Consider the following 13,293-nt stretch of genomic DNA (forward strand, 5'->3'; position numbering starts at 1 on the left):
TCTTTTGTCAGAGAATCTTTTGAAAACTGAAATAGTATATTTCAATTGCTGTTATACATATCCATTAGGTTATATTACAAGTAACCCTCCAGACCCCACCACGGTTTCATCTTAACACACTGTCCTCTCCCAATGACTGTATGTGAAACAAGCTCTGTGCTCAATTCCTAGGAGATACAAGTGAGTATTATGAAAGAACTCAAAGCAGCATTGTAATTTCCTCCATGTTCAAGGTGCATCATTACAAACTAATGTATCCGGTCGAATACAGGAATGGAATATAACAAACACAACTGAGGGAATAATATGAATGTCGAGTCCAAGGAAAAGTCCAATTTCACTGACATAACATACTCACTGTGGTTCTGTCTTTTCATGCGAAAATGCAATTACTTTTGTCTCAAGATACTGATTCAGAAAGAAACATATTATAACAAAAGGACTCACAAAGACAAGCGAGGCATAGTAGTGCTTCAGATGTCCCACTGGACAATTTATTAGCATGCATAGCTCAAACTAGTGTGTAGGGGTCAATTCCCAATTGGAAATTAAGAATGACATTCAATTTAACAACATGATCAGTCTTAGAAATGGTTAAATCACTGAAGGCAGCTTTCAACTGAAAGTTGAAGGTTATTGGTCACTATATTAGGCAAATTCAGAGAGGTATAAAAGTGCTGAATTGAAACATAAATATCTTGTAAATAGCTCCTAAACTACATCATTCAGCAGAATTTATACAGTGCAGTGCAAAAAGTGTAAAAATGGATTTATTAAACTGAACATCCATTAGCACTGCTTTATGGAGAGAGGAGAGAGAGAGAGAGAGACAGACAGACATGTGTCAAGGTTTATTCCACAGATCATAGTAAACACTGCTCTACAATATAAATAAATTAACAGCACCTTCTGGAAAAGTAAAAAAATCTTGTATTTCATAAAGTCTTAGAAAGACACACGTGCAACCAAAGCATAGCTTTTCTGATTACATAGGAACAATCATGCAAACAACAAGAGTTTCAGCGACCTTCGGGTTTGATCCAACTTCATTTAAAATGTCATTGCTTTCATACATCTTTAGGAAACATTAGCAGTCTACAAACTGTATAGTAGCCAGAAGTGTTTTATTTAATTTAGTGATGTAACAATCTTTTGGATGAATAAAATCTATAACGATGTTTAAAATTATACCACAATATAAATCTCCAGATAGACTACCGAGGCATTGTAGGTAACAGTCCACAGGTGTAATATTTGGTCAGTAACATGTTTTGACCCAAAAAGAAAGAAAGTGAATCTGCCGGGGAGCACAGAGGATGCTTGTTCGGTACCACTGAATTTGTGGTCCAAGTGCCACTCTTGCCTCTCATTTCCCATCAACAGAGGAAAAGTTACAGCAAGATGGCACAGTAATTAGCACTGCTGCCTCACAGCGCAAGGGACCGAGGTTCGATTCCTGGCTTGGGCCACTGTCTGTGTGGAGTTTGCACGTTCTCCCCATGTCTGTGTGGGTTTCCTCCATATGCTCCAGTTTCTTCCCAGTTTGAAAACAAACATGGTTAGGTACATTGGCCATACTAAATTCTCCCTCAGTGTGCCTGAACAAGTGCCAGAGTGTGGCGACTAGGGGATTTTCACAGTAACTTCATTGCAGTGTTATTGTAAGCCTATTTGTGACTCATAAATAAACATTAAAAAAATTAGTTTGTTCAGTTCCAAACAGAGCATTGATAAGGGTAGTGGGGGTGGGGGAGGGGGAGGGGGAAATGTAGAAAGTGGAAGAGGTGGAGCGAGAAAGTCAGGTTAAGAGCAAACACTGCCACATGTATGATGGGCCAAATGGCGTTATTCTGTGCTCTAATTGCAGTGATATTTATTCACGATTGAAGCGGCCCAGTCAGGTTGTTGGCCTTCTCTTCCTCCTTTCATCTGGTTCCACTCAGGTTTAAAAAATGTTAAGGTATTTTTCAAACTCACACAGATGCCACTGAACAAGGCAACTTGTTCCCTTCTTCCAACATTACACCTTTCAGATGAACAACATGAAACACAATCGCGATCAACAGTTATTCATGAAGACTACCAGACTGATAAAGAGTAGGGATCATTCACATTAAAGCACCATGACACCATTCCATTCATTAAGCGCACAATGTACATTGTAGCAATAAGCTTTGTCTACAAATAATAAAATGCAAAAGAAAGGCAATTAAATCCTGGGATGCATTGGACCTATGGATATTGTACAACAAAACAGTTCAAATTATTGTCTCCCCCCAATTACATTTACTACGTTAATTTGAGTCCTGTTCTGGTAAATGAAGTTGAAAAATAAAAAATAATGCTGTTGCCAGCACATTTTTGCCTTGGTGCTGGCACTGCATTGCATGTAAACCCTGATAATAAATACAATACTAATAAATAAAAATTAGAGACATTACTACAGTTGAACTGAAAGTACCGAAATGAAGACTGACAGCTTAGCATGCACTAACAATTAGCAAGAGTATCACTAAATCTATACAAACTAGCTTTAAACTACTCTGCCCCCTAGTGATCACTTTTCAATATTTCAGTAGTATTCAACTGTCAGAATGTGTGTGATTAACATTGTGAGAAAACGTATGACTGTTTCAATATTTTCTTAGGAATCATTTTCGATGTTTTTGACTCGAGTTACAAAATACTGAATTTGCAAGGCCAAGTTCTGGCCAGTCTGCCAATCAAAGCCAAGCCTGTCCTAGAATTAAAACACATCCAATGGCCAAAAAAAGGTTTGGAATTCATGGCAGCTGGGCTGTTGTTAATGGCACGGGATGTCTCGGAGATTGAAAACACTGACAAAGTTATATTGCATTAAAATTCCTTCAAAGGTGGAAACTCAACCAGCACCCATGAGGTTAACAATGAATAAACTTGTGATACTTCAACTTTAACCCCCTCCATTTTCATAACCTGCAAATCTTCCCCTGAACAGAAGGCAAATATAGGTGCCAGATTGTCAAAAAAAGAGAGATGAAAGTATAATACTTGTTTTATAAACTCACCCAAAGGTTGCACATGGAATATTCCAAAAATGTTTCTAAGAAAGTTAGCGTATGGTTAATTTGATTTGGGAATTTATTACAAAAATATTTTATATTACACAGCTGGTAAACACGCCTATTGGCTCTTTCACATGGCATGTAAACAGGTGTGAAAGATTTAATTTTGTGCATCATCATCCTTATTCAGTCAACTGAAAAAGTACAATCCTTCTAATGTGCTTCCCCAGCTAAGTATAGGAGTTTGAAAATGAATCCAATTTAAGGGGATAGGATTGAAAAAAAAATTCTCTCTATCATGGGACATTTCAACGTCCGAAGACTGGAATGTGGTTAACATTTGAACACCAGAAACCAATGTTGTGTTTTCATGATTGTTTCTAAACTGTACAGCAAATGCACAGATATTGAGGTGTTAGGTAATTTGTGCCAAAAATCAGAGCAAACATTCACAATACAGCTTGCAGATGCAAGAACTTATTTCACATGTTCTGCAGTATGAGAAGAACAGTAATACTTCTTGTGAGCTATAAAAGTTGAAAGGCTACTGAACTTGATGTTGCACAAGCGACAGTATCTGTGGTTTCCATTCTGCACCGGGCTTGGGAGTGACATGGCTGTCTGAACAGATTTGTCAACATTCATGGCTGGGCTAAGGGATTTGAAACCTGGGTTCCTGGGACTTTCAGGCACTGGTAATATTTTCAAAGCAACATTAGGGGAGGGTGTCACTAAAGGTTTAGGTGAGATGTTTTGCAAAGGACTTTCAACTGATGACTGGGAAGAGATCGATTCTCTTTGATCTTTGGCATTCGGGATATTCTTCTGTATTTGAGCAACTGATTTGAGAGATGGGGCAGAAACTATGGAATTCTGAGGGCTGATTTCAGAAACACTGTTTGTCATGAGTTTACCTGGTGCTGAAATATCGTGCATTAAGCCATCTGCTGAGTGCCCAGTTGAAAGTTGCTTGGCCAACAACAAATCATGAACATTCTTAAAATGATCAATAAGGTCTCCTTCAATTGGTCCATTAAGTGGACAATAGGGGCAGATGACTGAATGAGTGCGCTGAGATGCTGAGAAGGTTTTAACATGGGGTGACATCTGAGGCCCATCTTGCAAAACATCTGAACTACTGTGATACATTCCTGGAGAGCTGTTGGGCGTAACACTGCCATGTACTATGTTTGGACTTTCTGGAATACATTTAGTGCTTATTTCATTTTTCTTCAATTCCTCAGTTTGTATTGGAGGGTCTGCATTTTCCACCCTATTTTTCTTGGCTTTTACTGAAGCTGATGCCTGCATCTTTACTCTGGCCAGATGCTCCACCTTGCTGTGCTGAAGAGCAGTAGCAGAGCAGTAATACTTTTTGTGAGTAAGATAGTTTTCTACATTGTTGAAACCAATTTTGCAGGAGGTACATTCATGATAGTCTGTTGAAAAGTGCGAGGCTGGACGCAAAGGGGCAACATGAATCAACGGTTCTTCCTGAATACGAGGCTTTTTGCTAAGATCAATTGGGCCATCAACATCCAAACTTGAACCTGGTGATGATGTTGCACTGGACTGTGTTGTTAATATATAACCTGTTGATAGGGAAAGAGAATCTGATGACCTTGAAGAAAGTGAGAGAGCCTCTTGTTTAATTTTCAAAGGTTCCACATTGTTAGGTGGCCCAGCACTTTGAAGGATGGCAGCCGAAGGACTGTGAACAGGTACTTCACTTGGGGAAGGTGGAGGAAAGGGCTGATGGCTAGTACCATGAATCTCATACAGTTTTCTACGTTTACGTGTACGTACAATTTGCTGAAGCATTGCCGCTTTTCCTCCGTTTGGCCTGCGAAGAGGGGGGTCATGTCTTGAAGCACAATATAAACGCTTGTGGACCACATAAGTTTCATGCCGGGTAAACCTTATATTGCAGGCTTCACAGACAGTTTTTGAAGGGTCATCATCAAAATCTTCAACGGAGTTGCTTGGACTTTGGCTGCCTTCACTGACTCTACTAACACTTTCCCCTTCAGATGAGGTATCCTTCATGGCACTGTCTTCACTTTTGATTTCTGGAGGTTTACTCTCAACATTTGGTGTCCGCAGGTCTCTTTCAGAGTCAGTCTGTGAGGAAGAAGCATGCTGGTTTTCTGTTCCAGAAGTTGGGCTGTGAATTACTTGTTCATTTCTATGTGCGGGTGCAGAATCTTTCACAGTGTCATCAACAGTAGGGTTTTCTGCCTGCTGATGCCTGCTGGAACAGTAGAGTCGTTTGTGTGCCAAATAATTGTTGATATTATTGAATGTAATGTCACATTCATAGCATGTTGCTCCTTTTTGAATGGGTGCTCCTGCATAGAGAAGTGGATAGTTGTTGACTCCTTGCTTTAATCTGCTGTGGACCAGCTCAGACATCTTGGCTAAAATTTCAGAAGCTTGTGGAAATGTGGAAGTTTCATGACTGAACATGTATGGTATCAGAACTGTTCCTTCAGGCATAATTGAACCTGTCCCGCAGTGGACAGGACTCGAGGCTGGTGTTGGGCTTGAACACTCCGATTTCACCTTTGCTATCAATGTGCTTCTTGGTGATGAAACATTGGAAGATTGGTCAGGAGTAGGGGCTGTCTGACCCTCCACCATTGTCCTATCACCTTCATTTTCACACTGCAAATTGAGAGGCTCCTCTTTGACTTTCACAACTACGTCAAGTTCCTCGGAAACTTCTCTACTCAAAGCTGGAGATCTTCCGTCATCCCTGCCCTTTGTCTCCTCCACATTGTGCCATGGCTCATCACCTTGATGAATCTCCATGTGCTTGGCCAACTCTGCAGCATTTCTTAGCTTCTCGTGGCACTGGCTGCACTGAAATGTATCTTGTACAACATGCAATGAAATATGTTGCTGCAAGTTTGATTCAGAATCCCCAACATACTCACACTGGTTACACTTCAGGCTTAGGAAAGGACTTGCAACCTTTACACCTGTGATAAACAGATTACAACAAAAAGAAATATAAACAAAAGTTGTATAAATCCAGTATTATTTTCAGCTTTCATCCACTAAATAGAATTTTTAAAGTGTTATTAATTCTATACAGCCAATGCACAAATTGGAAATGTTTCTAAACTTGGATGTTACTTCCCCCATTGTTACTAACCTACATTACTTTTGCAATTTTAAAATATGAACATTTTCCAACTTTTAAAAATAATTTTACGGAAGTATCATTTGATAAGTGATGCAATAAATAAGGAACAGACCGATCATTTGCCATTTCAAGCTGACACTAAAATAGCAGGATATGGGACATTTCTAGCATGTGCTTGTTGCTTACCTGTTGGAGGAAGTGCAGGTACACCTGTCCTTGGAGAAGATGAGTCACCTCTTGCCCCTGGCTGGCAGGCCATGTGATTGGTAAGTAGATGACTGTACAAGATATCTCTTGTGGTGGAGACAAATCCACAGCCATGACAAACACCTGTGGTAAACCACACAACAGTCTTCTGAGATATGTCCTTTAAAATTCACACCACCTCTCTCAACCTGGTACTCCTGCCCTACTCGAATGTTTTAAAACCAATGTACCCCTTGTTTAAAAATACAGTTTACTTAAAATTTTGCATATGGAGTAAGAGTAGGCCATTCAGCCCCTCAAGTCTGCCATTCACTGTGATAATGACTAATTGCCATCTCAATTCCATGGACTGGTCTTTGGGAATATCATTTGTCTTAACTGGGCAATCAGAGGTCACTGACTTTATTGCTACTGTCCATCTTCTACTTTTGAACCAATCACCAATTCATATCATGATGTTACCTCCAATTCTATACCATTTCCTTTTTATAAATACTTGTGTGTAGAACCTTGTCCAATGTCTTCCAAGACTATATAGGCAACACCCATAGAGATACTTCCTTGATTATCCCAAGAAATCACAGAATATTTATAACACAAAAGACAACCATTCAACCCCTTGTGCCTGTGCTGACTCTCTGAAAGAACAATTAATCTAATGCCACTTCCCATAGCCTTGCGCATCCTTCCTTTTCAGATAATGATGCAATTCTCTTTTGGAAGCTCCAATTGACTGTGCCTCCACCCCACTCTCAGACAGCATTCCTAACCACTGGCTGTGTCCAGAACACTTCTCTCACGTCACCACTGTTTCATAATTGCCAATTACATGAAATCCGTACTCTAGTTCTCATTCCATTCACCAACGGGAACAACTTCCCCCTATCTACTCTGTCCAGATTCTTCATGACTTTGAAAACCCCTATTGAATCTCATCTGAACCTGCTCATCTTCAGGGAAAAAAGTCAACTTCCCCAACCTTGGTAACTGAAATCCCTCAACCATTTCCATGAATCTTTTCTGCAACCTTCACATCCTTCGTAAAATGTGTGCCCAGAACTGGATGTAATACTCCAGCTGAGGCTGAGACAATGTTTTACAAATTTAACACTATGTTCTCACTTCTGTACTCTATGCCCTTATTGATAAAGCTCAGGATGCTGAATGCCTTATTACCAGCTCTTTCAACCTGTTCTATCTTCAATAACTTATGTACATATATACCGGGGTTCCTCACTCTCTTTATATAGTCCCTCTGCATTCTTCCTACCAAAATACATCACTTCACACTTTCCCGTATTGAATTTCATCTTGCCAATGTCCACCCATTCCAACAACCTATGTCCTTTTGAAGCTCTAAACTATCCTCTACATGGTTCACAATATTTCCAAGTTTCATATCATCTGCAATTTTTGAAACTGTGCATTATACACCAAAGGTCTGGATCATTAATACTGGGGAGAATATGTATTCTATTCCCTGTGGAACTCCTACAAACCTTCATCCAGTCCAAAAAAAACCTTTCATCCCAACTCTTCAATATGTCACACTCAGCCAACTTCACATCTGTGTTGCCACAGCTGTCCCTTTCATTCCACGAGCTCTCACTTTGCTCAAGTCTGTTGCGTGACACCTTATTAAATGCCTTTGGGAAGTCCAAATTTTTTTTTTCTTTTATCCAGTAAAACACTAGAGCAAGCATGCAATGCCAATTTTGGTAATTGTATCTGGTCACTGGCTTGTGTCGAAGCTTTCAGTTTTCTGTCAGAGTTCTGAATAACTTGATCTTACGTGCCAAAATAACTTAATTTCTAAAAGCTGGTTTAAAATACTTTGCAAACTCTTCATAAAACTAAAGAGAAAACTTGGAAGGGTAAGACCGTGGGGAGAGGGTAAGACCATCTCTGTTTCAGCTCATCTGCTGTGCTCACTGACCTATGTTGTCTCCTGCTCAATGTCCTGATTTTAAAATTCTCATTTGTTTTCAAATCCTTCCATGATCATACCCCTCCCTATCTCTGTAATCTGTTATTTCAGCCTTATGACGCTCAGAAATCTGCACTTAACAAATACTCATCTAATGCTTATTAAAGCGATTTGAACACCCTTGATATTAATTGCTCTACCACTGGTGGTCATACCTGAAGTGGCTTTAGGCCCCTACGACTGTCCTCCTTTAAGACACTCGTTAAAATACTTCTCTGATTAAGCTTTTAATTATCTGCCTAATATCTCCTTCTGTGGCTCAGATTTTGTTTTATAATGTTCCTGGGAAGCATCTTGGAAATTACATTAAAGGCTCTATGTAAATTTAATCTGTTGTTAAGCTGTAAACTATAGCTTCCAGTCTACATACACATGCAGTTTACATGAAAACTCTTGCAAATGGGCCAAGGATTTCCAGCAAAATAACTCGGCAGTGCCACCCAAATACTTATTAATACAAATGGGAATAGATTTCTCCAAGCATATCTCCATGGCAAGGAAACCATAAAAGTGCATAATGATAAGCGCAGAATAAAATGTGCCTTAGTAATGTTCACTCCTTTGATTCTGGGGATGAATTATGTGTGTTCAAAAAGAACACTGAATATTATGTTAACCAGCACTGGCTTATGGCCTTCTTTGCTCAAACTTTCTACAAAGTCTAAATACATTTACAGGAAATCCAAACCTCCAGTTTCATTTCATCTTTCACTGTGCACTTTCGTCATTCATCCTTATTGACCCGAGTGTATGAATTACAGATCCTCCTATGAATGCTACTGGCAGTGTCACTTCACTCCTTGGAGACATTATTTTACTTTTCAGTGCATGAGAACAGTAAGCAGGATGGCCCATGGAAATAAATTGTCATTGCTGGGGATTAAATGCCCAACTGAGAACAAAGTGACAATGATTGATGAATCTATGTATCACAAATCCCTGAGTCAAGAATCTATCAGATTCAGTGTAGGAGATTACTTGTTATTTTACCAATAAATTTCTTCAAAAACAATGTTCATTCAAGATTCTTGGCAGGAAGAGGATTTAAAAACAATATAACGGATGGGACTTTCCCAAAAAAATTCCAAGTGTCGCATTTGCGTAAAAACTGGAGTAAATTACGCTTTTTTTTCAGCGGGATTTTCAAAATTAATCTCCCACACACTGTGTGCTGCAGTGTGCAAATCTCATTAAAAATCAGGGGGGCAGGGCCTATTTCCACTGGACAGGCTGGCAGCATAGTATTGAGCAGGGCACTGCGCATGTGCCAATCTGTCATAGTGGAGATCAGCGCATGCACAGTGGACCCGCACTGATGGCCTCCTGAGCGCTGGCCAGCACAGCAATCCTCGCGTAGCTGGCCGTGCAACCATCCCCCACTACTGCCCGCCCCTCGCAACATGCACCAATCACTGGCAACCTTCTTGCCCCTGATCTTCTCAGGGAGTGGGGGCCTCAATTGCACCCCCTTCACTGCAACGCACTTGGGCTGCCAGCTCCCTGCAAGTGGGGAGCTGTTGAAAACCCAGCTGGAGTGAAACACTCCTGGTTGGGGGAGTTGAGTCCCTGACCTGCTAATTAGATGCAAATTTTGATTTGAATACATTATGCAACTCTGCACCGATTTCTGGCATGGAGCTGATGGCACCCAGACACAGAGGCCGTGGCGCCCAGGGGGAACCCCACAACCTCTGCACGAGTCTCCCAGCTCACTGCTCTAATCGCTCCCAATGCCTTTAAACTGGGAGTACTGTTAGAGCATTATTTCGCTTTCAATGAGCAAAATGGACAGAATAGGGTAAGCTGAATTCTATTCAAAATATTTTGTTTTAACATGACAATACATCAAAACACCGTGTTTAAAATATATTAGAATGATTAACACAGGAATCAAGTCAAACATTCCAGGAAACAAACCTACTGACTGGATCTCTCAAGAAAGTTATTTTATTAACAGTAGATATGATTTGGTGCCTTCAGACTGAATGTAGATTCAGCTCATATTCAACTTGAAGGACTTTGTAATGGTGCCAAATTAAATAACAATTTCAAAGCAGTTTTCTCCTGTAGGTTTGTTCAGCTTCTGACTAGACTGGAAGGGTGGAGAACACAGTGTTGGGGTCAGTTTATTCGATTGTCTGGATAACTAGATGCAGAATGACAAGTTGAATCCTAGTTCTGGCTGTGGTGGTTGATGGAGGCCTATTTCCTCACTTTGCCCTGTGATTGTCGAGTGGTGCGCCTCAAGCTATATACAACCATTGCATCTTTCCAATGGAGGGAGATGTTTGTGGGTCCTTTGTGGACCTATGGCTAACGAACTTATCTGGAAGGGCGGAGAACAATCATGAACAAAATGCATCAACTACAGGAAGCAACATCCCAGAGAGAGCTATATTGTGAACTGGAAAATATATACTTCCACATGTGCGCACACATGCACGAAGACGCGCACACACAATAAAAATAAGTTTAATATACTTCAAACTGTTACAATCACATTACTGGATTTGACAAGAACTGCTTTAATTACTTTTCAACTACAATGAAAATAGTTTGAAAATGCATCTAAAGAGTAACCTTCTACCAAATTCAGGGATTGGGAACTATGAAAGTTTAAGTTTATTGAATGAAACAAGGACCTTTAATTCATATTGAAACTTTGGTTTTTAAATACATTTCTATAGGATTTAATTTTAGGAAGACTAATTGTAGTATTGGAATACAGTTTCACTTCTGCTTCTTGAACCCAGCTGATTCTAATCTAAAGGTGCGAGAAACAAAGTTATAGCATCAACTCAGCCAGGAATTTTCCAGCCACAGATGCCTGGCTGGATTAGAAAAGGCAGCTATGGAGTTGCTCAATTGTGGACATAACTGGGGATGCAATTTTGGCTCAGACATTTAGTGCCACAGAGCTGGGTTACAAAAATACTGGTTGCTCCATTGCTTTTTGTGATTTTAAACTTTCTTTCCTCCCACAGTTTTAACGTTATCCCTTTCCTTTCCATTCTGAACGTGTGTTGACTATCTAGTTTTGTGCATTCGGCATCTCCTAGGCTTGCATATTTCGTAAACTGAGCCTGTGTCAGGATTGGTTCAGTCTCGCACTCTTGCCCAAGTCAGATGGTTGTGAGTTCAAGTCCCACTCCAGAAACTTGTGCAGTAAATCTAGGCTGACATTCCACTGCCATACTGAGGATGTACTGCAATGCCATAGTGCTGTCTTTTCGGTGAGATGTTAAACAAAAGTCAGCTGTGCCCCGCAGGTGGGTGCATATGATTCCATAATACTATTCAAAGATGAGCAGGGGAATTCCTTCCAATGTCCTGGCCAACATGTAGCCTTCAACCAACATCACTGAAAACAGAAGACCTGGCCACTAACACATTGCCGTTTATAGGAACTCACCTTGTGCAACAAGGCTACCACATCCCTACATTACAACAGTCATTATACTTCAAAAGTACGTCATTCACTGTAAAGTGCCTTGGGACATGGAAGGTGCGAGGATGCCATTCTGATTGTTTGAACTTGATGAACATAAGAATATACAAGATAAAATACAGGTAAGTGTGAGGTGTTGCATTTTGGCAAGTCAAATCAAGGTAGGACTTTCACGATGAATGGGAGGATCGTAGGGAATATTATGCAACACAGAGACCTTGGAGTTCAGGTGCATGGTTCTCTAAAGGTGGAGTCATAGACAGATAGGGCAGTGAAGAAGTCTGTTGGCATGCAGTACTTCATCAGGGCACGGAGTATAGAAGTTGGGAAGTTATGTTGCGATTGTACAAGATGTTGGTGAGGCCACACTTGGCGTAGTTTGTTCAGTTTTGGTTGCCTTGCTATAGGAAAAATGTTATTAAACTGGAGAGAGTGGAGAAGAGATTTACAAGGATGTTGCCAGGTCTCAAGGGACTGAGTTAGAGGGAGAGCTTGGACAGACTAGCACTTTTTTCTTTGGACAATAGGAGACTGAGGGGTGTATAAGATCATGACAGCATGGTTAGGGTGAACACATTCAGTCTTTTTCCCAGGGTTGGGGAAATCGAGAATTAAAGGCCATAGGTTGAGGTTAAGAGTGGAAAGACTTCATGGGAACCTGAGCAGCAACTTCTTTTATACAGAGTGTGGACGTATGTGGAATGAGCTGCCAGAAGAAGTGGCTGAGGCAGGGACATTGACACCATTTAAAAGGCATTTGGACAAATACACAGTTTGAAAAAGTTTAGAGGGATATGGGCCAAATGCAGGCAAACGGGAATAGCCTAGGTGAGCATTTTGGTCAGCATGGACCAGTTGGGCCAAAGGGCCTGTCTCCGTGTCGTTGATTCTATGATAATCAATGATATCCCTGACCACTGGGACATCCAGTCCATATGAACTGATGCACAAATAGAATGTCTGCAGATATATGCACCTTTCTTTTGGGTGAATCAAACACAGAATACGTCAACTATTACCATTTTAAATGGTTTAAATCTTTTGCCACGAACCAAACAAAAGATCTGGGAGTGAAGGTATAATTACTACTGTCCTCCACTAGAGAGAGTTCCTTGTGATCTACTAAACAGAGTCACAATCAATGTGAAAACAGGTGAACTTTATTGACTTCAATGACGGAAGCAGAGTCCCCAATTCTACTGTCAACTGAAACTAACCCCTTCAATGTTTGACTAGTCAAATGGTTATTGAAGGGAATCTTTGTGACATTATTGTAAAAAGAGCACTTCCAAATAGGCTAAAAAATAGAGACCACCTTGAATAATGAGAACAAGTACATAGCATTTAGTTTTTAAACACGTTTTCCTTTTTAAAATATCTTACAAATAATGTCTCAAACATATTAGCTTGGCACTGAAGCAGAAGCCTTGCTGAAGGTGTTCCCTTCTATGTGAGTCGT

The 13,293-nt window shown here is 40.3% G+C and overlaps 1 protein-coding gene across 5 annotated transcripts in view; it reads right to left on the reverse strand.

Annotated features, from left to right (window-relative positions):
• Positions 1-468: 468 nt before the first annotated feature.
• Positions 469-13,293, reverse strand: part of zfpm1 (zinc finger protein, FOG family member 1) — a 196,544-nt gene continuing 183,719 nt past the window's right edge. For all 5 annotated transcript variants that reach the window (XM_080186879.1, XM_080186876.1, XM_080186880.1 and 2 more), the window contains 2 exons: positions 6,379-6,522; positions 469-6,025 (listed from right to left, as the gene is read on the reverse strand). In XM_080186879.1, the coding sequence (XP_080043005.1) occupies positions 3,522-6,025; positions 6,379-6,522 (2,648 nt within the window). In that variant the 3' untranslated portion in view covers positions 469-3,521. The remainder of the gene's footprint in view (positions 6,026-6,378; positions 6,523-13,293) is intronic.

This window comes from Carcharhinus amblyrhynchos, chromosome 4, assembly GCF_965287045.1.
Source record: "Carcharhinus amblyrhynchos chromosome 4, sCarAmb.v2.hapA, whole genome shotgun sequence".
NCBI lineage: Eukaryota > Metazoa > Chordata > Chondrichthyes > Carcharhiniformes > Carcharhinidae > Carcharhinus > Carcharhinus amblyrhynchos.